At 41.4% G+C, this 26,540-nt stretch overlaps 3 protein-coding genes and 1 non-coding gene across 4 annotated transcripts in view; 3 read left to right on the forward strand and 1 right to left on the reverse strand.

Moving 5' to 3' along the window:
• LOC126936107 (olfactory receptor 9Q1) overlaps positions 1-5,975 on the reverse strand; it is a 125,312-nt gene extending 119,337 nt beyond the window's left edge. The window contains exon 1 of the mRNA XM_050758551.1: positions 5,750-5,975. Within this exon, the coding sequence (XP_050614508.1) occupies positions 5,750-5,881 (132 nt within the window). The 5' untranslated portion in view covers positions 5,882-5,975. The remainder of the gene's footprint in view (positions 1-5,749) is intronic.
• Positions 1-26,540, forward strand: part of MED19 (mediator complex subunit 19) — a 751,866-nt gene that overhangs the window by 440,499 nt on the left and 284,827 nt on the right. The gene's annotated exons all lie outside the window — the stretch shown is intronic.
• The window catches only part of UBE2L6 (ubiquitin conjugating enzyme E2 L6), a 622,645-nt gene that overhangs the window by 147,979 nt on the left and 448,126 nt on the right, over positions 1-26,540 (forward strand). The window lies entirely within an intron of this gene.
• On the forward strand, positions 3,040-3,146 carry LOC126936643 (U6 spliceosomal RNA). The gene has a single exon (XR_007719475.1). It is a non-coding gene; the product is annotated as a U6 spliceosomal RNA (small nuclear RNA).

A 26,540-nucleotide genomic window follows, 5' to 3' on the forward strand; every position in this document is an offset into this window, starting at 1 on the left:
AAATTCTTGAACACTCTTCCCATCCAAAAGGAGGGTCTTTGGCCATTCCCATTGAATCTGGGTTCTGTGATGGCTTAACAGAATAAGGTGGAAGTGATGCTGTGCCAGTTTCCAGGCCCGGGGCTTGGAAACCATCAGTTTCCTCTTCTTGCTTCTTGAAACCCAGTCACAGTAGTGTGAGGAAGCCTATGTAGCCTGTGGAGGTGCCTAAGTGAAGAGGAACTAAGTCCCTCAGCCCTCAGCCCTAGCCAAGCTTCCACTGACAGCCAGCACCAGCGTACCAGCCAGGTGAATAAGCTGTCTGAGAAACAGACCATTCAGCCCCCATTGAGCTGGCCAAGCTGACACCAGCCTTCCCTGCTGAGCCCTCCCCAAATTAAAAATCTATGAGCTAAATAGCTGATTGTTGTTTAAACCACTAAGTTTTAGGCTGCTTTGTTATGCGGTGACATAAATAAAGCAATTCTGTCCTAGTTGTATAACTTGGGCAAATTATTTACTGTTTCTGACCCTTTGGAGAAAAAAAATGTTTTGCTACAGTCACAGATTCCTGAACTGGAATTTGAATCCAGGTTTGCCAAGGTCTAAAGCCCTTGTTCTTTCCCCTATAAATAATTAGCAAGTTCCTTCTGGCTTCAGAATTCCTGGCAATGAAAGCATGTAGAGATACAAAATCAGAAATAAACAAGTTCAAAGTTTTCAGATTTCTGCGTGCGTCTTCACCATGCCTAACATCCCCACAGTGGGAAGTCTATAAACATTGGCTTCCTCTCACATAATTGCATTGCAGCCCCAGACACTTCATGCTTCTGTTGGCTCAAGGAAATTTCAGGACGCAATTCCCTCCCATTTATCTCCTTTGCAACCTCGCTTACAATGTAGCAGCCTCCAAACAATGATCACCTTTCCCAGTGGAAATACTGCACACAGATGCTCTAGAAGTTTGACTTGACTTACTGTGTTAGACAGTTTCATCGTCAAACTCTCTGAAAAATTCATTATTTTTCATAGTCGTGGAGAGAATGAGATTTAGAGTCAAACAGCTCTGGGATCAAGCCCTGCGTCTACAATTTACTAGCTCGGTTGTGTCATCTATAAATTCTTACTATTATTTCTAAATCTTACCTGTCCTTTCAGCTGTGACTCAAGTTTGATAGTCCTGTCTTCACTAGGAAGCCTTTTTCCTTACCTCATTCCTCCAAACTCGTATGCAGGTCAAGCAAACAAATGCACAGGGCACCTGTTCTGACCTAGGAACCACAGTGGAGGGTACAGATGCCCCCAGCCTCTATCCCAGGGCCTGCTACAGAGCAGGTACCCCCAACATCCATCCTAAGGCCTGGTGCACAGCAGGTGCCCCCAGCATCCACCCTGGGGCCTGGTACAGACCAGGTTTCTCCAGCATCACCATGGAGGCTGGTACAGAGCAGATTCTCCCACCAGCTGCCCCAGGGCCTGGTACAAAGCAAGTGCCCCAAGCATCTATCTCAGGGCCTGGTACAGAGCAGGTGGCCCCAGCATCCACCCTGGGGCCTGGCACAGAGCAGGTGCCCCAGCACCCACCCTGGGACCTTGTACAGATGCCCCCGAACATCCACCCTGGGGTCTGGTACAGAGCAGGTGCCCCAGCATCAACCCTGGGGCCTAGTACAGAGCAGGTGCTCCAGCATCCACCCTGGGGCCTGATACAGATGCCCTCCCAGCACCCACCCTGGGACCTTGTACAGATGCCCCCCCAACATCCACTCTGGGGCCTGATACAGAGGCCTCCCCCCGCAATATCCACCCTGGGGCCTGATACAGATGCCCCCGCAACATCCACCCTGGGGTCTGGTACAGAGCAGGTGCCCAGCATCCACCCTGGGGCCTGATACAGATGCCCCCCCTAACATCCACCATGGAGCCTGGTACAGAGCAGGTATTACTTTTTAATACTTTCAGATCTCTGATCCATGGCTTAGAGAGAGGGTGCCAGAACCTGTGGGCTTTGTATCAGGCCCAGATTAGCTACATTGAAAGGGTCTGCTCTTGTTTCTCAAAAACTGAAGGAGGAGTAAAGAAGTAGGATACAAGAGAAAAGGAGAGAGGGAGAGCCAAGGGCTAACTTTTTATCCCCTTGCATCCAGGCAGTGATGCATTTTACCTGTGGACTGAGACTTTTTAAGGACAGGGAGTGTCTTCCCCACTATCTCTTTCCCCATCATAGAGCCAAGAGCTGGCAGGATCCTAGATCCCTGAGGAAAACCACTCACTTCTTCCTGGAGCAGGGGTTACCCAACATTTTCGGTAACGGATCAGATTCAAATAGTTTCAGCTTTAGGAGCCACAGGCAGTTTCTGCCACACATTCTTCTCTGTGGGTTTTTTTGTTTGTTTTTGCAACTCTTTAAAATGTAAAACCCTTTCTTAGCTCATGGGCCATACACAAACAGGCTACAAGCTGGATTTGGACCATGGGCTGTAATTTGCCAATCCCTGCCCTTGACTCACACAGGACTGTCACACGAGCGAAAAAGACCACCACCTTACTGTGTTAAGCAGTAGTTACCCTACTTTATGGACACACATACCACCTATGCCACCACCAAGCAGCCAAACTGTCCCCAAATTATCTGTTGTCTCTTGTTCTGCAGAGAAATGGGGGATGGGGGACAACTGATATCCGGGGTTTGGTTGGACACGCATGAGCAATTGCACCTGCACTGAAGCCCAGTGAGTCCTTATTGCTCCCCCTAGCCTAATGCTAATTAACAAACTGCAAGGGAACCTTTTCTTGAATTCCAAATCAGAAACCCAAAATCTAAACTGAATGATTCTAGAAAAATGCTTGAATCTCCATCAGCTCTTCCTCTACTGCCTGACACTTAATTGCATTCTTTGAGAGACTCAAGAAATGAACTCAAGTTGTCAAATAGATTGGATTGATACATGGAGAACAACATTCAAAGAGTTTAAATGAATAAAATAATTTTTAAATGTCTCATTACTTCTTTTGCTAGTGTATATTAATGCACATTCATTCATTAAAAAGATTAAGAGAATACTCGCTTCAGCAGCATATATACTAAAACTGGAATGATACAGAGAAGATTGGCATGGTCCCTGCATGAGAATGACACACAAATTTGTGAAGCATTCCATATTTTTTTCTTTTTGATACAGAGTCTCGCTCTGTTGCCCAGGCTGGAGTGAAGTGGCGCAATCTTGGCTCACTGCAACCTCCGCCTCCCAAGTTCCAGTGATTCTCCTCCCTCAGCCTCCCGAGTAGCTTGGATTTCAGGCACATGCCACCACATCCAGCTAATTTTTGTATTTTTAATAGAGACAGGATTTTACCATATTGGCCTGGCTGGTCTCAAACTCCTGACCTCAAATGATCCACTCACCTCGACCTCCCACAGTGCGGGGATTACAGGCATGAGCCACCATGCCCAGCCACATTCCATATTTTTAACAAACCTGCACATGTACCCCCTGAATATAAAAGTTGAAAAAAAAATAAAAAGATTGAGAGAGAGAATCTCACAGCTATCTAACTCCTGGAAATTTCTGAACCTATTAATTTTTTAACTCAGTGAAGTGGTTTATCCACAGTTCTATGCCTGCCAGTTCCTCATTCAAGCATTCTTCAAGGAGACCCTGAGTGCCAGGCATGGTACTAGGCATCAGGCCTCTAACCCAAAATGAGTTGCAAGTCCTGCCTTTTAAGAACCGTGTCTTTTAGGAAAGATAGAGAAGTACTCAAGGGTTAGGACAGAGATGTGATGAGCTAATTGCAATGTGTCTGGTAGAACAAAGTAGGGCGCAGTGAAGTTGGCATAGAAGGAAGACAGGACAGGTAAGATCAAGAAACAATTTCCCAATTAAATCGCACTGAGGGTGGGGGACGGTGGAAAGAAGGCAATCCTTAACTGACAAAACCAAGTGCAGTGGAGGGAGGGGGAGGCACCCCAGCAAGCCAGGGGAGAGGCAGGTGGAAGTAGCTAATATGCCCAGAGGAATCGTTAGAAGAGGTTGTGAGGTCCACGGAAAGAGTCAGGAGAGCATAGTGGTTAAGGCTACATTCAGGCATTAGACCACCTGATGCCTTCAAATCTCAGCTCTACCACCTTCTAACTGTAATCAGATGAAAGCAACCTAGATGGGAGGCAATGCCTAACCCAACAATGAATTTCTGATGGAATCATTTAAGACATCAGAGACAAGTCCAATGAGAAACTATTTCTGAACAAGAGTTTCAGAGCATCCAAATTCTACTCCTCTTCCCCCCCGCCCCAACACTTCTTCGGGTCATGTGTTGGTAGAAAGATGAGCTTCTCTCCAAAAAAAGGAGAAAGGAGTCTGGGCGCGGTGGCTCAGGCCTGTAATCCCAACACTTTGGGAGGCGGGCAGATCATAAGGTCAAGAAATCGAGACCATCCTGGCCAACACGGTGAAACCCCGTCTCTACTAAAAATACAAAAATTAGCTGGGCGTGGTGGTGGGCGCCTGTAGGACATGCCCTACAGTAGCTGGGCAGGGCGCCCCAGCTACTCAGGGGGCTGAAGCAGGAGAATCGCTTGAACCCGGAAGGCGGAGGTTGCAGTGAGCCGAGATCGTGCCACTGCACTCCAGCCTGGTGACAGAGCAAGACTCCGTCTCAAGAAAAAAAAAAAGAAACAAAGAAAAGTCATTTATGGAACCCCTCCCATGGGCTAGATTCTGATGAGCTGATACTATCTCGCTTCATCCCCACAATACTGTACTATGATCCTATGAACTCTTCTTGATATAGAGGTGTTGTCTTAGTTTTCATGCAATTGAAATAACTGAAGGCTCAGAGAGACCGTAAGTAACTTGCACAAGATCAAAGAACTACATGGCACAGAGAAGAGCCAAACCCCAGAGCTTCTGACAAAAAAAGCCTGTGCTTTCCCTCCACACCGTGCCATTTTCCTCTGCCATTTCATTTCACCCAATGACGACGTGCCTGCAACCCTGGCTCCCTGCCCTGACTCGGAGGTTAATTTCCCTGCAGCTCAGAGCCCCACCAAGGCTGGAGGAATATCCCACAGGCTCCAGTGAGCTGCAAAGCACAGTCACACTCCCAGGGCTATTAACAGCATCCGCTTCCTCTCCAGGGTTCAGGGAACTTTATCCGCCAAGTGCCATGCAGGGAAAAAGCGGTCAACAGGAGAGGAGAGGGTCACACGGGGCAATCACTAAATAAGGAGAAAGGCCGCACAGGAACTTGGCCCAATTTGATGTCCTCAAAAGATAGTGCTCCCTGGCTAAGATTTTCCCTAACAAATATGGAAAAACAGTTTGAAGCCCATGCACAAAAATTAAAACTTGGTTCCTGCAGCTATTTGCTTGTGCAGCTACATGACAAGCCTGGTGAGAGAGGCTGGATTTCTCCCTCTCTCAGTTCTCTCCACCTGGCATCTAGGGGACTGGTCCCAAAAAGTGAAAGGAACTGGAAAAGAAACTTACTAAGATCCAGGAAATGATTTCAAAAAAACAGCCAACAAACCAAGGTGAGCAGGCACAGCGGGTAGGTGTCATGAGACAGACAGCGGGGCTAGGAGATGCCCAGGATGAAGCCCAGAGACCTGCTGTCTGATTCCTCTTGGGTCCAGCTCATCGCATGCCTGCTTCCCCACTACCACTGCAATGTGACAGCAGCAGCACATCTCATTTTCCAACATGCAGACAGCCCCCTGTGGTAACAGCACCGTCTCTGAAATCAGTAGAGCTGCATTTGACCCTACCTCCGTCAGACCGTAGCTGTGAGCTTGTGACTTTGTGAGTTTGATCTTGCTGAGCCTCAGTGTCTTCATCTTCAAATGGGGAGGATAACATGTACATTGCTGGGCTGGACCAAAGATGGAAGGAGACGGCATTAAGGGAAAGTAGGGCCTTTGCTCCTTTTGCTCCCTCTACCATCTCTGTGTGGCTTCCTCCTGCACTTCCTTCAATTCCCTGCACAAGGCCACCTTCACAGAGAGGCCCTTTCTGACCACCTATCTGAAAACGCAATTCCTTTCACTCTCTGATTCTCTTCTCAGTTTGATTTTTTGCGTCACAGCCTCATTGCCATCTGGTAGATATTTGTTTATCTGTAACATCATGCACACACACACACATACACACACGTTCATGCAAAAGGAAGCTCCTTGAAGATAGTGCCTTTGTTTGTTTGTTCATCACTGCATTGCCAATGCCAAAAGAGTCACTGGCATGTAGTCTACACGCAATAAATATATAGTGATGTAATAAAAGGATGGTCGCATGCTCGTGGCATCCTGCTGACCCAGCGTACTTAGTTTCCTTTCCATTTCTAGCTATCTGTTTTCAAGGAAATTGAAAGAAAAGGAAGTTCACCAATACTTACAGAAAAGTCAATCAATTTGGGTGTTGTCCATGCGATTACTGCCAATGGACTATAAGACTAACAATGCCTGAAGGAATGACGTCTTGTATATCTGGAGCAGCCTGCTCTCATGGTCTTGGGTGGGAGGCAAACTGAATTGATTTCTACATATAATTTCTTTTTCTTAGCTACAGAATTTAATTTTAAATTTCCCGGAAAGTTGTACTCTATCAGCTGTTTTCAAACTCTGTTCCACCAAGTCCTAGATTTGCTTAGTTGCCAGGTAGCTGGGAAGATGAAGGGACCTAGCATGTGAGGCTCTCAAAAGCCCTGCTTCAACCAGCTAGTAAGTGGCAGAGTCCAGATGAGAATCCAGCCCAGTGTGACTCCAGAGCCCACCATCTTTCCATCATACCACCTCCCCAGGGAGGCTGATATTCCTAAAATAAAATCTGATCAATTAACTGGGTACTTCTGTCATTATTCCAGGGGCTTCAATACTGAGCACATACAATCTGTTCCTCAAAGCTACTGATATATAGTCTCCCTATGATGGGAACAAATGGGAAATAGAGGTATACGAAAATAAGTGGGAGGCTTCTCCAGCCATATATATGACAGAGATCCCAGACCCAAACCAAGCCAGAGAGTCCACCATGGCAGACAGGAACCAAGGTGAGAATCAAGCTTTCTGAGCTTCTAGCTCCTAATCTCCAGGCAGGAATAACACCTATTCTTGTTGTCTGTCAGAACATTCTGTGAATTGATGGGATAGTGGATGTGCGGGTTCTTTGAAACTTGAAAGTTACACTCTGGTAAAACCTGTTTACTCTTTTGCTTCTATTGCTTATGGACTATGTGATGACCACAGAATTTCAATAAAGGGACAGCATGGGAATGGCCATCTGGTAGGACTCTGGGAATCGTCATGAAGCTGCCCTGGAATAACAAAAGCAAATTAATTTTCTTTAGATTGTAGGTTTATTTGAGGTGGCTTGAGGAGGCAAACAGAGATGAAGGAGAACTAAAACCCCACAAAGTCTCTTGGCACCCCTACTCTATATGAGCTTAAGCAAATCAGTTGAATTCTGTGTGCCTCCATTTTCTCACTTGAAAACTGAGTTGATATTTAAAACCACAATGACTCTGTAAAAGAGCTTTTGGGCTGGGCGCGGTGGCTCACACCTGTAATCCCAGCACTTTGCGAGACCGAGGTGGGTGGATCACTTGAGGTCAGGAGTTCAAGACCAGCCTGGCCAACATGGTGAAACCCCGTCTCTACTGAAAATACAAAAACTAGCCAGGCATGATGGCACACACATGGTAATCCCAGCTACTCAGGAGGCTGAGGCAGAATTGCTTGAACCTAGGAGGTGGAGGTTGCAGTGAGCTGATACCACACCACTGCACTCCAGCCTGGGTGGCAGAAGGAGACTCTGACTCAAAAAATAAAAATAAATAAAATAATTTAAAAACTAAATTTAAAAAAAATTTTTAAAAAGAGGTTTTGAACAAAAAAATAAAATGAGATTACAAACTGGGAAAACTCTAAAGAAAAGATCGGGCTATACAGAAGTCAGGAATCATACCTCTAGATTTGGTATCCATTTGATTGATAACATTCCTCTTCCATTCACCACACCTAGGGTGCTCTTTGGATATGGGCCTCTAGAGGAGCCACGTACCTGCCTCCCACTTCTTCTCTAGTTTCCTAGTGTCTTCTCTGGCTGAAGCACCAAGGCCAAGCATACCCAGAACCTTGGAACTGGTGGCCAGGACAGGTTATTGAATCCCACTGAGGAACAGAGACCCCAAATTCAAGGATCACAGCTTCACTGAACCAAAGGGAGAGGGCACAGATCTGCCACTGGCTGAACTGGAAAGAGAAGAAACAAGAATTGTCGCTGGCTATAAAATGCCTCATACTCCACGTATGTGCCTATAACTCCCCTGGGGGTGACCCATGGGACCAGTTCTCCATGGAGGTTTAAAGCTCTCAGACAACAAAGAAGAGAAAATAATAAATTATGAAAAACTTTATCCCAGAGGGTATGCAGAAGCTACGTGGGAGTCCCAAATCTGTAGATTAGGATGACGGATGCCTCAGAGTGGAGGATGAGGGGCCAACCAGGGAAGATTCCGTGACACCTAGACTCTTTGCCAAGGTCTCTGGCTCCAAACTATTCTAGAATATGGTGACATGAAATCTGTAGAGTTCAGATTTATCATGGATGCAGTGAGGCCTTCCTCACTAGAGTGGGTCAGATATCACCATCCACCTACCTGCCCCCTATCCCCACTCTTGGAAAATAATCTTCAATGATAACACCAGACATCACTGAGTAACCACTCTGGGCCAGGCTCTGTGCAATACAGATGTGAAGTACCAGCTTCAACCCTTAAGGAGCTTACAATTCCATAGAGGCTGTGACTTAGGGTCACTTTTATCCTGAATGTTACTGTGCCAAATTGCCTTCCTTTCAAAGAGTTACTGTGGGGCATTTGATGATTGTTTGCAGGCTGGGCAATTGTTTTCCCCAAAAGGGAAATACGGGGTTATTTCAATATAAAGCAAAAAGAACATCAGGGATGGTGAGTATCCACTATGTTTGATCACAGAAGGCAGCCGGACCAAAGCTGGCAAAGCCCAAAGGCAATATAGATGACTTGTTCTTTAACACATCCTCAATGCATAGGATCATTTTCTTTGATCCTATGTCCAATCTTAATGTTTCAGGTACAAATATCTTGTCTTCCTAACTAAACAATAAAGATCTTTTACGACAGGGCTATGTCTTATATTTTCTGCATTCCCAAAGAGCCTAGTGCAGTACTGCTCGGTGTAAAACATCATAGACTTACGATAAAAGAAAAAGTTTAGCTGAATTAAATTTAAAGGAGTTTAGTTGAGCAATGAACAATTCGTGAATTGGGCAACCCCCAGAATCACAGCAGATTCACAGAGACTCTGGGGTGCCTCGTGATCAGAACAAATGTGTAGACAAAAAAGGTAAAGTGACATACAGAAATCGGAAGTGAGGTACAGAAACAGTGAGATTGGTTACAGCTCAGCGTTTGCCTTATTTGAACGCAGTAACATTCAGCAGTCTGTGAGTGGTTGAAGTATGGCCGCTAAGATTAGCCAACACTCAGCTATTGTTACAGGTGCACACTAGTAAGCTGTGTTTTCAATTTTATGTATTATGACGATGAGGTCTACAAAATTGTATATAATTCTCATTCCACCATAATCTATTACGCTAGGTTACAGCTCATCCACGAGGACTCTGCTGTAGAAGTACCAGAGTCCTTCTCAGGCCATATTTAGTTTGCTTTAACACTTGGACTTGAATCCTACATAAGCCCCTTCATAGACTTGCTACCTCTCTAAAATTAGGAAAATAAAACTACACGACAAGGATGTAGTCAGAGATAAATAAGGAAACAAAGTTGAGGGCTTTGTCCACCTGACAGTAGACATAAGATCGTTATATCACGACACTTCAGCCTGCTCGAGGCAGGAAGGATGTTGAACCGTGCCGTATCTGCATTCCCACTCAATGGAAAAACCTCTTTGCAGCTCTGACCCAATCTGTCAATGACTCTCCCTCTGCAAATCTAAAAAATAAAAAAAAAATTTAAATTTAAAAATCCTCTTCGGCACTCACATGTGAGGCTGATCGAAAGCAACTAGGAAGAACATTATGTCCGCAGGCCAAGGACATTCAGAGGGAAACAGCCACCTGGAGAACAAAGGAAACCGAGGCAAACTCCAAACCTCTGCTCTCCAGCCCAGGCCCCACTGGTTCCTGCCTTTCTCCTCTCCTTTCACCTTCTGAAATACCGTGTCCCTCTGGCTTTACAGCGTAAACCAGTCCAGCCTTGATAGCTCCTTGAGTGTTACCACTCTATCTGTTGTCCCAGTTTCACATCACAAAAGTTCAGAAACTGAGCAATTAAAGGCAGAATTCTCCTCTGTGTGTGAAAGTAATAAGAGAGGCTTCGAATGATCATATTCCTATTATTTTCCTCTGGCCCAAGGAATCAAATATCCCAACCTAGAAACCGGGACGCATTGGAGGAGGGGCTACAGAACCAACACTGGCAAAGGAAGGACACAAACTAGAGCAAAAAGCCAAGAGCCTTCACCACTCCTCTGAGAAGAGATTTGAAATCATTCGTTGTACTTCCAATTGTAATATATTATGATGATGAGGTCTACAAGATCATATATAAATCTCATTCCACAGTAGAGGCTCAATCTCAACACGATGTTTTTCAGCCTTAACAGTACTCAGAAACAGAGTCTGGCATAGTATTTTTTGCAGGCATTTCTTTTCATTGTATTTTTATCATGAAATAATTGAACTTCATACACAAGAAGGAATATAATATAATGTTTACTACTGTCCAACTTTATCAATTATTAACTTTTGGCAATATTTATTCCACATCCTTTTTTGTAAAAGTATGATTGATAGACTAGAGACGCACAGACATATATATATTTACAGATGATGATGATGATAATGATGAAGATAGATAAATCGATAATAGATAGAGATAAAAATGTAGATATAGTTGAGGCCTTCTCTTCGTTTTCAGTCCCATCACCCTTGCACCCTCCCCTCCTCTTCAGAATTAACCAATATGGTAAATTCAGTATTTATCATGCTCACAAATGATTTATACTATTTGTTATCCATGAATATTTTTTTTGCATATTTTAAAATAGGTATAGTGAATTAACCTCTATACTTTGCAATTTGCTTTCTTCTTAGAGCATTGTTTTTAATATTTTTATGTTGATACTTGCAGCTCTAGCTCATTCATTTTAATTTCCATGTATATTCTGTTGTATTTTTTTAAAACTATATACTTATTCATTCTCTCAGTAGGCATTGAAGGTGTATCTAATTTTCTACTATTCCTCACAATAAACATTCTCATGACTGGTCTCATTGTGCGCATCTGCAAAAGTCTGTCTGAAGGAGTGGTTCTCAAAGTGTGGTCGCCTGCAGCAGCAGCATCACCTGGGATATGTTGGAAATGCAAATCCGCTCCTTTCTCGGACCTACTGAACCAGAAACTCTAGGAGTGGGGTCTAGCAATATGTGCTTTAACAAATCCTCCAGGTGATTCTGAATCAAGCTAAAGTTTGAGAACTGCTGCTTGAGGGTGACCTAAATAAACACATCTCACATCACTAAACAATGCTGAATTGCTCTCCAAAGGGGTGACCCCAACTATATTGCCATCTGCAGTGTCTGAGAGTTACCACATTTCTCATACAAAACCAGCACGATGTAATTGCAACCCTCTGACAGTTTCAGCCATCTGTGGGTTAGGCATCTTGTCAAATGTTTATCGGCCAAATGGATTCCCGTTCTTGTGCACTTTCATTTTTCTACTGAGTAGTTTTTAACCATTTTTTAGTAATTTGTAGACATTATTTGTGTTTTCTAAAAACTCAGTCTGTTTTATAATCAATATGTTCTTGGTCTTCAACTTTGTCTATATTGAGTTTGCTGTTGTTGTTGTTTTCATTTGACATCTTCACGTTTTATGTAGTAAAATGTACAAATCTTTTCCTGTATGGCTTGTGCTTTTGCGCCTTGACTAAAATGTATTCTAAAAAAATGTTTAGGTTTTGATTTTTATACTTAGTCTTTAATGCAACTGGACTTGATCTTTGTGTATGCTAAGTAGATATTTAAATTTAGGGGCTTTTTCCATATTGATAATATCTTTCTCCATCAACTGGTAATGTCACCTCTCATAAATCCAGATATTCAAGATATTTAACACCATGTGTGTTGACCAAGCTTTAGTTCTTAATATTACTTACCTATATATATTTTCTTTATTCAGTGATAAATCTTGCTAGGGCTTGCCTATTTCATTATTTTCCTTTTTTCCAAGAACAAACTTTTGGTTTTGTATCTTCTCTAATTTTCTATATCATAATTTCTGCTCTTATATTTATTATCTCCTTCCTTCCACTTTCATAGACTGCTTCATTGTTCTTTTAAAGCTATTTTTAATATAATACAACACATTTATTTTCATTTTTTGTTTCTAATAAATACAATTAAGCTATATATTTACCTGGAGACACCACTTTAATTAGATCACTCAAATATTTATACATTTATTATTGTTCAGTTATGTTATTAACATGGTATTTATTTCTTCTTTAATTCATGAGTTATTCAGAGTGTCATTCTTCAGTTTCCTGATAAGTAAGAGGAGAAAGAGAGTAGGATTGTTAAACTACTTTCTATCATTTAAATTATTTCTAATGTAATTGTGTGGTAAGATATTGTGATCAGTATGATAGCAATTCTTTGAAAGTTGAGATTTCTTCTTTGCCTTCAAGTTCAAATTTTACAAAGGTTCTATCTGTACTTGAAAATAACATATGCACTTGAGTGTCAAGTGTTTAGATATGTACATGCACATATATCACACTTGCTAATTTATTATTCAAAGCTGCTATTCCCATTCTAATTTTTGTCTGCTTGATTTGTAAGTTGTGTTCATCTCCTACTATGGCTTTTTTTCTCCTTATAATTCTGTCAACGTTTGCTTCATTTCTTTCAATGTTACAATATATGATAATTGTATTAGAAGCATGTAATTTCATTATTGTTATATCTTCTTGATCTGTGGTTACATTTTTGTGTGTGTGGTTTCTCTCTTTATCCCTGAAATGTTTTTTGCCTTAAGAACTATTTTGTCTTATGTTAATTTTGCTACATTAACTTTTTTGTTAATATTTGTGTTATACACGAATGCATGATTTTTTTTACTATTCCTTTTAAATGTTTTCATAATTTCAACTTTTTTTTTAGTTTCGGGGGTACACGTGCAGGTTTGTTTCATGGGTATATTGAATAATGCAGAGGTTCGGAGTACAGTTTATCCCATCACCCAGGTAGTGAGCATAGAATCAAATGGTTTTGCAATTCTTTCTCCCTCCTCCATGCCTCCCGTCTCTAGTAGTCACTAGTGTCTATTGCCACCATCTTTATGTCCATGAGTACTCAATGTTTAGCTTACACTTACAAGTGACAATATGCAGTATTCCTGTTCCTGTGTTAATTTGCTTAGGATAATGCCTTTCAGCTGCATTCATGTTGCTACAAAGGACATGATTTCATTCTTTGGTAGTATTCCATGGTGCCCGTGTATCACATTTTCTTTATTCAATCCACTGTTGTTGGATACTTGGTTGAGTCCATGTCTCTGCTATTGTGAATACTGCCATGATAGAATGATTTCTTTTCTTTTGCTTTTTGTTTTGTTTTGTGGGGTTTGTGTGTGTGTGTGGCTTTTTTCAGGAGACAGAGTCTTGCTCTGTCACCCAGGCTGGAGTTCAGTAGCACAATCTCTGCTTACTGCAACCTCCACCTCCCGGTTCAAGCGATTCTCCGGCCTCAGCCTCCCGAGTAGCTGATATTACAGGCATGAACCACCACTCCCAGATAATTTTTGTGTAGAGACAGGGTTTCACCATGTTGGCCAGGCTGGTCTCCAACTCCTGACCTCAAGTGATCAGCCCGCCTCGGCCTCTCAAATTGCTGGGATTACAGACATGAGCCACCACGCCCAGGCATTTCTTTTCTTTTGGATATATACTCAGTAATGGGATTGCTGCATCAAATTACAATTCTTTTTTTTAGTTCTTTGAAAAATCTCCAAACTGCTTTCCACAGTGGCTGAACTAATTTACATTCCCACCAGCAGTGTGTAAATGTTTCCTTTTCTCCACAGCCTCATCAGCACCTGTTATTTTTTGACTTTTTAATATTAGTAGTGGCAAAAACCACAACTACTTTTGCACCAACCTAGTGTTAGCTATTCTAACTGGTATTAGATGATATCTTATCAGCAGTTTGGGAGGTTTTTGGTTTTGGTGTTTTTTTGTTGTTTTTTTTTTGAGACAAGGTGTTACTCTGTCACATAGGCTGGAGTGCAGTAGTGTGATCATGATTCATTGCAGCCTCAAACTCCTGGCCTCAAGCAATCCTCCCATCTCAGACTCCCAAGTACCTGGGACTACAGGTGGATGCCACTAAGCCTGGTTAATTTTAAAAAAATTTTTTGTAACAATGAGGTCTTCCTATGGTCCTCAGCCTGGTCTCTAACTTCCTGCCTCAGCCTCCCAAAGTGCTGACATTATAGGCACGAGCCCCTGAAGCTGGCCTCAATGGTGGTTAGTGGTTAGTGATGTTGAGCATTTTTTCATATGTTTATTGGCCACTTGTATGTATTCTTTTGATAAGTGTCTGTTCATGTCTTGTGCCCACATTTTTTTGACACAGTCTTGCTCTGTCACCCAGGCTGGAATGCAGTGGCATGAACTCAGCTCACTACAACCTCCGCCTCTCAGGTTCAAGCAGTTCTCTTCCTCAGCCTCCCAAGTAGCTGGGATTACAGGTGCCCACCACCATGCCCAGCTAATTTTTGTATTTTTAGTAGAGATGGGGTTTCACCATCTTGGCCAGGCTGGTCTTGAACTCCTGACCTCGTGATCCACCCACCTCGGCCTCCCAAAGTGCTGGAATTACAGGTGTGAGCCACCGCGCCCGGCCTGTGCCCACATTTTATGGGGTTATTTGTTTTTTGCTTGTTGAATTAAATTCTTTATAGGTTATGAATATTAGACCTTTGTTGAATGCAGTTTCCAAAAATTTTCTCCCATTCTGTAGGTTGTCGGTTTATTCTGCCTGCTAGTTTGTTTTGCTGTGCAACTCTTTAGTTTAATTAGGTCCCACTTACCAATTTTTATTTTTGTTGCAATTGCTTTTCATGATTTAGCCATAAATTCTTTCCCAAGGCCGATGTCCAGAATGGTGTTTTCCAGGTTTTTTTCTAGGATTCTTATACTTTGAGGTCTCACATTAAATCTTGGATTCATCTTGAGATAATTTTTGTATATGGCAAAAGGTAAGGATCCAGTTTCATTCTTCTGCATGTGGCTGGCCAGCTATCCCAGCACCATTTATTGAATAGAGAGTCCTTTCTCCTTTGCGTATTTTTGTCAATTTGTTTCTGATCAGATGGCTAAAGATGTATGGCTTTATTTCCAGGTTTTTTATTCTGTTCATTAGTGTGTGATATGGTTTGGATTTGTGTCTCCGCCCAAATTTCATGGCGAATTGTAATCCCCAAGGTTGGAGGTGGGGCCTGGTGGGAGGTGACTGGATCATGGGAGTGGATTTCCCCCCTTGCTGTTATCATAATAGTGACTGAGTTCTCAGGAGATCTGGTTGTTTAAAAGTGTGTGGCAATTTCCCCCTCTCCTTTCTGCTTCAGCCATGTAGGATGTGCCTGCTTGCCTTTCACCTTCCACCATGATTATAAGTTTCCTGAGGCTTCCCCAGCCATGCTTCCTAAAAAGCCTGCAGAACCATATGCCAATTAAAACTCTTTTCTTTATAAATTACCCAGTCACAGATAGGTCTTTATAGCAGTGCAAGAACAGACTAATACAATGTACGTGTCTGTTTTTGTACCAGTACTATGCTGTTTTGGTTACCATATCCTTGTAGTATAGTCTGAAGTCAGGTAAGGTGATGCCTCCAGCTTTGTTCTTTTTGTTTAGGATTGCTTTGGTTACTCAGGCTCGTTTTTGGCTCCATATGAATTTCAAAATAGTTTTTTTTTAATACTATGAAATATGACAGTGGTGGTTTGATAGAAATAGTACTGAATCTGTAGATTGCTTTGAGCAGTATGGCCATTTTAACAATATTGGTTCTTCCAACTCAAAAGCATGAAATATTTTTCCATTTGTGTATATCACCTATGATTTCTTTCAGCTGGAGTTTGTAGTTCTCCTTGTAGAGATCTTTAACCTCCTTGGTTAAATGTATTCCTAAGTATTTGTGAGTGTGCGCGCATGCGTGTGTGTCTACTGTAAATAGCCTTATGTTCTTGACTTGGCTCTCAGGCTGAACGTTATTGGTGTATAGAAATGCTACTGATTTTTGTACACTGATTTTGTATCCTGAAACTTTACTGAAGTTATGTATCCACTCTAGAAGGAGCCTTTTGGCAGAGTCTTTAAGGTTTTCTAAAGATGGAATATCATCAGTGAAAGATAGGTTGACTTCTTCTTTTCCTATTTCAATACATTTTCTTTCTTTCTCATTCATGCTTGATTGCTCTGGCTAGGACTTCCCGTCATTTTCCAATTTTTTTATGTTCAGCCTGTGTGTGTATGTGTATGTGTTCATTCTGTGTCTTGCAGAAAGCATAGAGTTGCATTTTGTTATTTGTTCATTTGATTGCTTCTTTTAATAGATAAATCTGATCCATTTACACTTTAATGTAGTCATTTATTTAGACTTAATCATAGTACCATATTTTGTGTTTTCTATTTACCATCCTGTGCTTTTCCTCTTTTCTACCTTCTTTTGTTTGATAATGTGTATTTCATTCTGATTTGGAAGCCATAACTTATTTCTATTATTTTAATAGCCACTCTGAATTTTTTAAACTACATACTGAACTAAAAATTTTTCCGTCAATGTTTAGACATTTAATTTCTTCCAACTGCAGTAAGATCTTTAGTGTGCTTTAAGCGCCCCCCTACCTTGAACAACTTCACCATGTTATTATTGTTTTTTAAGTTATAATTCTTAGGCTCTAACCATTAATTAAGATTTCCAACACTTTTCATCAATCTGTGCTCACTAGAACAACTCAGCTGTTTTGGAAGTGGGAGAGAAGTTTGCTTCTTGTATTCCACATTTTTCTCCTGCACACTTCTGTTTCTGAAACAAATTTTAATAGTGTTATAGTCTTATAATGTGTAGTAAAATCTTTTAGTATTTGTATGCCTAAAGATGATTTTATTTAACCGTCTTTCTTAATAGTTTAGCTGATGGCAAAATTCTAGGTTGACAGCTTTTTCCTTCAGTATTTCAAAGTGAATATTCCATTATCTTCTAATATCTGTTATGATAAGAAGTGTGCTGTCTGTCATTCCCCTGCTGTACCTCTTCTTGCATAGTTTTCATTTTTCTACTCCCTGTATTTTATTCTGAGTGAGTTCTTATATTCTACCTTCCAATTCTCTAATTATTTATTTTCCTGTGTCTGATGTAGAGTTCATCCCATTCATTATGTATTTTAAAACTTACGTATTTATTTATTTATTTATTTATTTATTTGAGATGGAGTCTTGCTCTGTCACCCAAGCTGAAGTGTAGTGGTGCGATCTTGGCTCACTGCAACCTCCGCCTCCCAGGTTCAAGCGATTCTCCTGCCTCAGCCTCCCAAGTAGCTGGGACTACAGGTGCACACGCCACCATGCCCAGCTAATTTTTTTGTATTTTCAGTAGAGGTGGGGTTTCACCATGTTGGCCAGGCTGGTCTCGAACTCCTGACCTCAAGGGATCTACCCACCTCGGCCCCCCAAAGTGCTAGGATTACAGGCGTGAGGCACTGCGCCCAGCCTACTTTTTAATAAGGAGAACATCCATATGGTTCAAATCCAAAGGTTAAATAAGGTAAACAATGAAAAGTTCAACTTTGACTTCTTCTTGCCACCCAGTTTCTCTTCTCGAAGGCAAACGTCATTAATTATTTTTATTTTTTCTGATAGCCTTTCTTTCTGATTCTTTTATTCTATGCATATATGTGGAAATGGATGCACACATTCACACACAGAGAGACACACACCCAAGAAGTTTTTTCTTCCTTTTATACACAAATGTGGCATACTCTGCATACTTTTCTTCATCTTGCTTTTGTTCATTTGACAAAATATTCACATCAATACATAATGAGCCTCATCATCTACTAAAAGCCTTCATACTGTCCCATTGAATGGATGAACATTATTACTTCACAAGTCCTTTGTTAAAGTTGTTTCCACTCTTTTGTTATTAATTCTGTACTAAATGACCTTATATACATAATTTTGAAAATGTGAGGTTTTGTCTGTACAATATATCCCTACAAATAAAATCATCATTTCTAAATACATGCATTTACAATTATGGGCATTTGAATTAAATTTTTAGAAAAACTTTCATAGTATTTAATTTTTGAATAGGTAATACAAGCATACAATACAAAATTCAAAAGGAACAAAAGTGTAAATATCAGATTATTATACTGTATATCCTCCTAGAAGTTATTGCATGTATATATGGGCATATCTGTACATACAGGAATATTTCTTTGATTAAGATCAGTTAATGTTTTCTTCTGCATTGGAGCCTATGGAAATCAGATGGCTCTCTCCTTCTGATGAAGGCTCTCCTTACTGTTGATTTCAAAAAGACACACCAAACTTTAGTACAATCATTCACATTAGGGCATATGTTTTATTGTCTTATTATTCTGTCTCAGTCATTAAGCCTCATCATTGTGGATGCTGTCAGTAAAAGTAATGGTTCCTTTGGTTTTCACAGTGCCTTTCAGGTTACTCTGGAGCAATACAGATAAAAACCACACTCTGCTTGGACACAAATTTTCAAGCTTGCCCTAATATGAACTGCTTTTTATTCTTGGTACATAGTGACTCCCCTCAGATTGACCCTGGGATTCCCCATCACCATCATTTTAGAGGTTGCCCTCCCCTCTCTTCTGGATAAGATCTCATGTTTCCTGTATCCCATTTATTTCCCTTTCTTGGTTTACTCTTTCGTATTTGTGGAGCACATCCTTCCGTAGCTTCCTCCAAAAGAGTATACGTATGAGTTATATATTTTGAGATTTTGATCGTTTTTTGAATTTTAGAAAATTTATACTTTATTGATAGGCTGTCTACATGTAGAATTCTATTCTTCCCATTTATAATGTAAAAGGAATTGCTCCATTGTCTTCTGTGTTCTTGTTGGAATACAGAAGCCATTCTGATTCCTCATTCTCTGAATATTTGTTGGTGTTGGTATTGTTGTCGTCCTCTAAACGCTGTTAGCATCTTCTCTTCATCCCCAGGTTCTGAAATTCCATAAGGATATGCCTTGGTGTAGGTCTCTTATCATCCATTTTACTGGGCATTTGCTGACCCCTTTCAATATCCAAATTCCATGTGTTTTAATCTGGGAAATTTTCTTGAATTATTGTATTAATTTTTGCCATGTACTTTTTCTGTTCTTTTCCTCTAGAACTTCACGTTGTTCATATGTTAAATTTCCTGGGCTGATCCTCCAATTTTCTTATGTCTGTCTCTTATTTTCCTCTCTATATATTTTTGTTCTAATTTTTAGGTAAATTCCTCAACTTCAACTTCCAGCACTTCCATTGAATTTTTTCATTTCTGCCATCATGTTTTTGATTTCCAAATGTTATTTTTTTTAAATTATCCGAATTTTTAACATTATGTCTGTTTCATAATTACAATATCTTGGTTAGGTGCAATGGCTCATGCATATAATCTCACAGAACTTTGGGAGACTGAGGTAGGCAGATCACTTGAGTTTGGGAGTTCAAGACCAGCTTGGGCAACATGGCAACATAACACCTCTACAAAAAAAAAAAAAAAAAAAGAAAATTACAAAAACAATTATCAAGGCCAGGTGGCACTTGCCTGTAGTCCCAGCTACTTGGGGCCTTTTATTCCAGGTCTAGAGGTTTCTAGAAGTGCTAGTTCCTGAAACTTAGAGGACTCTCAGCATTAACTGGGTTTTTCTCAGCTTTCTGAGACTGTAATAACTTAAGGTCTGGCTTTCTCAGTTCTACTAATCGGTTACTACTCTTTTATCTCCTTTCCAGATTCCAAAATACTGTTGCCATTGTCTCTTCATCTATTCTCCCATTCTTGTTGGTTTGTTCATCCCTTTATTGTAGTTTGTGCATTTGAAAGCTAGTGAAATTAAGCACAGGTAGCCAAACAGCCATTCTAACTCAAGGCTCTACATTTTTTTATTTCAATGACTATATTTTTTAATATTCAAATTTTCTAATTGGTCCTTTTCATATCTCCTCATTCTGTTTTCAACCTCTTTTTTCATGATTTTTTACTTTTCAGTGGAGGTTTTGGTTTCATTTATTTATTTGAAATAATTAATACATTTACTTTAAAGTTTTATCTGATCATTCTGTAAAATTAGTTTTATCTGAAGTGAATCCATGTTTGAGACGGAGTCTCGCTCTTGTCTCCCAGGGCTGGAGTGCAATGGTGAGATCTCAGCGCACTGCAAACTCCACCTCCTCGGTTCAAGCGATTCTCCTGCCTGAGGCTCCCGAGTAGCTGGGATTACAGGCGCCCGCCACCATGCGTGGCTAATTTTTTTATTTAGTAGAGACGGGGTTTCGTCATGTTGGCCAGGCTGATTTTGAACTCCTGGTCTCAAGTGATCCACCCGCCTCGGCCTCCTGAAGTACTGGGATTACAGGCGTGAGCCACCGAACCCAGCCGGTTTGTTGACTTTTTTTTTAACATTAACTTTTTTCCTTCGGTTTTGCATTTAGTTTACAGTCCCATTTGGAATTTGAAGTATTTTGCTCTTTTCGTTTTGTTTTCCATTCCCTCTTACTCCCCCTACTCCACCTCCATACTCAATTATCCTGTTGAAAGCTTTGGGGGTCCTCAATCCAGGTTCAGTTCTGGTAAGGGCAGTGAGAGGGACAGTCCTGCAGAACAACTGGGCCATGGCAATTCCAGGATGAGGCACAGGGGAAGCTCGACTCAGCTCTTGGTCACAAGGCTTTATCTCATCCTTCTCTCCCAGCCTAGAGCTGGATGGGAGCCACTGCTCCTTCAGCACTTGGCACATGTTCATTTCCGGCCTCCTTCCATAAGGATAGGGGATGAGACATGAATCCCACCTTAGTCCTGGGCCTCCGTGACTGAGAGCCTGCCTCTGCTTTCCTATCTCTCAGGGAACTCTTTTGACTCCTTTGCCACCACTGACTGCCACTGCATCCAAAACCCAGCAAGTCCACCAAGCCTTGCAGCCCTGATCACAGTGTGTGTTTCTGTGCCAGCCTGGATCTTCAAAAGTGCTTGCCTTGTAGTTGGGCCTGACTATACCACCTTCCGTTTTCTCTTTTTACTTTATTCGGGAGGCATATGTTTCTCGAGTGGAGGCAGTTCTTGAACTTACTACTCCATCTTGATCTGGCTCTCAGTAAGTTTTTTGTTTTTTTGTGTTTTTTTTTGGTTTTTTTTTTTTTGATCTGTGATTTTGTTTTTAATTATCTTAAGTCTTATGATCACACATAATTTTTAAATTTGTGTATATCTCTTCTACTTTCATCCTTATCAGTTGGCAAAAGCACCATTCCCAATCACAAATACACAGTAGTTCTACAGTTTTATGTTCCTGAATGGCTGTTTAAAGACAATCTTAAATGATAACGTAGTCTGACTTAGTAAAGAATTCAAGAGTGAAGTTTAACTTGCTACTATTTTAAAGACATCTGACTTTATAGATCATCTATGAAATGTGAGAAGAGTTAAATAATCTTTATTTGATATTACACATAAACCACACGAAAATGCGTTTCAATAAGTAAAAGGAACCATTTTAAGTACAGGGAATTCTAATTAGATTGGCATAGTTAAGGCCAAAAATATAAAGCAGACGTTGCTATATTATCTTCAGCCCTTGCCTTTAAGAGACAAATGAGGCCAGGAGCAGTGGCTCACATCTGTAATCTCAGCACTTTGGGAGGCCAAGGCAGGCAGATCACTTAAGGTTAAAAGTTTGAGACCAGCCTGGCCAACATAGTGAAACCCTGTCTCTACTAAAAATATAAAAATTAGCTGGGCATGGTGGCAGGCACCTGTAATCCCAGCTACTCAGGAGACTGAGGCAAGAGAATCACTCAAACCCAGGAGGTGGAGGTTGCAGTGAGCCAAGATCGTGCCATTGCACTCCAGCCTGGGCAACAAGAGCAAAATTCCATCTCAAAAAAAAAAACCAACCAAACAAACAATATTCAGAAAAACAAACATATTAATTTAACCACAAGACCGTCTTAGTTTTAAATCAGGACTGCCCAATGAAAATATTTTGTCAGTTATTTATGATCTGAATTCTGGTGTATGAAATATATTAAATTATGGTACACATAAAAAAGTCATGACACACTTCTGTTTTGTAATAAATAAGGCAGTGGTGAATTATTACTCATTAGTAGCTTTTTTATATATAAGCTATCAAGTCTGCCCTTTCTGTATTCTTTCTGCCTTCTTAATGCCGGCAAAGATCACTTTTGTTCCAAATATGTGCTTCTTGGGATTCTCCAAATATTTCGTCAGTGTATCCTCTCTCCAGGTGATGCCTTTGTTCTTATTGGTGTCTGTGTTAAGAGAATCCAACAGCCTGACCTGTCTTTCACATGAAGAGACCATGGAGATTAGTCCCAGTGTTGTGCTTGCCTCCCTTTTCCATGGTGTGGCACAGGGCACACTTCTGAACAAAAATCTTGCCTTTCTCAACATCACCCATATTTAATTTTTTCTGTCATTGCTGGCATTATGAAGCTTCCTACTCAGAAACCAGATGTCGCGCTCTCCTCAGTAGGTATTCCTGAAGTTAGATCGTTACACTTCAGGTATATCCTGAAGTGTGTAGACCTCAATCATGCTCATCATTTTGATGCCCAAAGTGGCCAGGCCAGGTCAGCAGTGGTATGAACACACCTTAGGCTTAATGTTGTCCCTGTCTATTGCATATTACTGAAGCACCGGGCATATAAGAGGCAGTCAAGGATAAATATTAACCAAATCTAATTCTGAACATTCAGAATTCAAAGACTAATAGAGTGAAATTGAATACAATTGAAATAAATATTTGAGGTTAATTCACCTTAGAAAAATGCACTTCTGAGACACAACTGTAGAGCTTCACAGTGTTGTAGTAAGGGTTAAACAAATGGTGCATGTAAGGCACTTAGTACACTGTTGAGCACGTATTAAGTCTGCTAGGATACACTTGGTACTAGAATGCACCACAAAGGGGCCAGAGGAATCAGTGGGTAGAGAGGTCTTTAGCGGATCAACAGGAAGGGAGAAACAAAGGGGAACAGGAAATGACTCTCCAGCCAACGGGGGGAAGGATTAAAAACAGAAAGATGATTATCACCAGTGAAATGATGTTTCCCTCCCTTCCAGCAACCCTCACCCTGTACACAACAAGCAAAGAATTCTCAACGTAAATCCACAGGCTGTGTAAATCTAGAGAAGCTACAAGAAAGATAACACAGCTTCCAGACCCTCTGGAATGTACTGGGACCCTCTGTGAGGGCTGAGATTCGTCTTTGTTGTTCATAGCTTTGTGTGCGGCACATAGTGAACGTTCAATCATTATTGAATGAGTGAATAAATTAAAGGTTCTCAGAAAGAAGTTTCCATAGCAGATCCCAATACGAGCAGCTGTGTGAATGCATGTATATCATGGGTACAAAGAGGTAGCAAATCAGCAGAAAGAATATCCTCTCCACTTTCAGGATTTGGTACCATTAGAGTGCAGAAAGGGAAGAAGCAAACCAAATAAATGAATGACCAACATTGACCATGAGGAGCATTCAGGGACATATCTTTAAAATAGGAAAATGGTGACTTCTGGATTAAAAGTATCTCAGCCAGGCATGATGGCTCACACCTATAATCCCAGCATTTTGGAAAACCAAGGCAGGTGGGTCACTTGAGCCCAGGAGTTTGAGACCAGTCTGGACAATAGAGTGAGACCCCATCTACACCAAAAAAAAAAAAAAAAAAGTAGCCCTCTCTCCAGCTGTAAAGCATCACTCATTAAATGTTGTGGGGTGTGTGTGTGTGTGTGTGTGTGTGTGTGTGTGAGATATTATGTTCCCTGTCAATTAAACATGTTAATTCAATTGTATGGTAAGAGTGTTTGACTCAATTCCAGCTATTACCAGAAGTACTAGAATAGGAGAATATGACAACCAGGAACAGCCCTTAAAACCAATTGTGAGGGGATTCAGAAACAAGTTGCATAGATTACAGAGCTATCTGTGCAAACTCCATGTATTCAGAGTGTAGCTGGTTTCCTGATTCTGAGGTGCTATAGAAGCGAATGGCTGAGACGACTAATCCTACTTGTTATGCACGTGACATTGGAGATGCCACTTCCCCTACTCTAGTCTTCACATTCCCTATGTCTACATAGTGAAACCATATCTATCAGGAATATTCTGATTGCAACTAGAAAACTCAACTCAAACTCAATCAAGCATTCTCATTGATGGGTGAGTATGACTGAAGAACTCTAACATATAAACAAGACTCCTAGGGTCAATTTTTTCTCCATCCCCCTGCTCTGTCCACCCCATGTGGGTTTCACTCTCAACAAGCCCTCTCCTCTTGGTGGCAGAGTGACCTTTAGCAGCTCTGGACTTACATCTTCATTTGTATAAGTCCAGTGGAAAAAACGACACACTTCTCCCACAGTATTAGTGGGAGTCCTGCAATGGCATCTCACTGGTTCCAAAGGGGGCAGATGCACTACCCAAAGTCTCAACCACTGTGGCTGGAGAGAGAGAGTGATCTCATTCCCTTCGTCTGACATGTATGCCCAACCCCAGAGCCAAGGAAGTTTGCAAATACAATAGGAAGTTGGACCAGATGACCTCATATTCAAGGACTTCATGCTTTGTTTCACTTTAATACCATCCTCATTTCCTTCCTCCTGCCTTAGACATTGTTCCTGCACAGGTGCTGCTGAAAGTCTCCAATAATCTAAGCACTAAGACAAAAATGTTCCATAAAAGAGAAGGAAATGCAGCACCCCAGCCACACACCCACATGTAAACACAATTCTTTAATGTGTGTTAGAGAAGAATGTTGACCCCCCCCTGCCCTTCTCCACACCTTCTTCCATTCCCCGCCTCTTATATTTATATTTATATTTCCAAGATACTTATATTTCCATGGAAAAGACAGGATAGATGCTCCATCCTCCCAGGGTATCTCTGCCTCTACCTCACTCCTGCATTTATTCCACCTCATCGCAGGTAGGTGAAGGGGGTGGGTGCTCTGAGAATGCATGTCTTAGCCCCCTCTGGTTATCTTTTCTCAACATGTTTTCCCTCAGCATGTTTTTTCTCCCCCTTCTTCTCTGCCTTTGCTTGAAAGATGCCTGCAGTGCTGAATGGATGCTCTCAATCAGGGGTTGAGGATTAGAAAGCTTGCTGTCGCCTATAGGACCTCTCTTTCTGCCTCATCTCTCTTGCTTCCTCCCCTACACCACTTCTCTCTGACTCTAACCAGGTAAATTTCTCCGCTTCTAAAGACTCTAGAGATTAGATTGAACCCACCCAGATAATCCAGGATAATCTCTCCATCTTGAGTTCTATAACCTTAATTACATCTGCAAAGCACTTTTTGCCATGGAAAGGAACAGGATTCAAGTGTGGATGTCATTGGAGGACCACCATTCAGCCTTACAAAATGCCTAAAGAAGCAAGATTCTAAAGCAAAGTAGATGATCCAGCAAGTGGAGAGCAGACAGCCTATCCAGTACCTCCCAAACACCCTCTTAAGCATTTCTTCCTCACAGAAACTTAGGGGCATTTCAGGGATGCTTCCTGATCATGACCTTAAAGGCACCTTCTTGAAAACTGAAATTCAGAACCTACCTGTGCTTGGCCAGGTGTGGTGGTTCATGCCTGTAATTCTAGCACTTTGGCAGGCTGAGGTGGGTGGATCATTTGAGGTTAGGAGTTCAAGATCAGCCTGGCCAACATGGCAAAACCCCGTCTCTACTAAAAATACAAAAATTAGACAGGCATGGTGGCAGGCACCTGTAATGGCAGCTACTCAGGAGGCTGAGGCATGAAAATCACTTGAACCTAGGAGGAAGAGGTTGCAGTGAGCTGAGATCTGGCCACTGCATGCCAGCCTGGGTGACAGAGTGAGATTCTATCTAAAAAAAAAAAAAAAAAAAAAGACTCACCTGCAATTCAAGATAGAGAGTCAGGCTTCTCAGGCCAGTGATACCAGCAGCATTTTGTTTTCTTACCAGTAAGAAGCAGTAAGAGACAGGTCCAGCCAAGAAAAGCACACGCCCATACGTGGCTCAATACTCAGAAACAGGGACAGGAAGAAGAGTGGACTCCCGTCCTAACCCTCAAAACCACCCTGCAAGGTAAGAACTATTATATCCACCTTCAGATGAAGACATGAAGCAGGGAAACGTTAAGAAACTTGCTCAGAATCACACAGCTAATTAATGGCGTGGCTATGACTTGAACCT

The sequence above is a fragment of the Macaca thibetana genome, chromosome 14 (assembly GCF_024542745.1).
Source record: "Macaca thibetana thibetana isolate TM-01 chromosome 14, ASM2454274v1, whole genome shotgun sequence".
Taxonomy (NCBI): Eukaryota; Metazoa; Chordata; class Mammalia; order Primates; family Cercopithecidae; genus Macaca; species Macaca thibetana.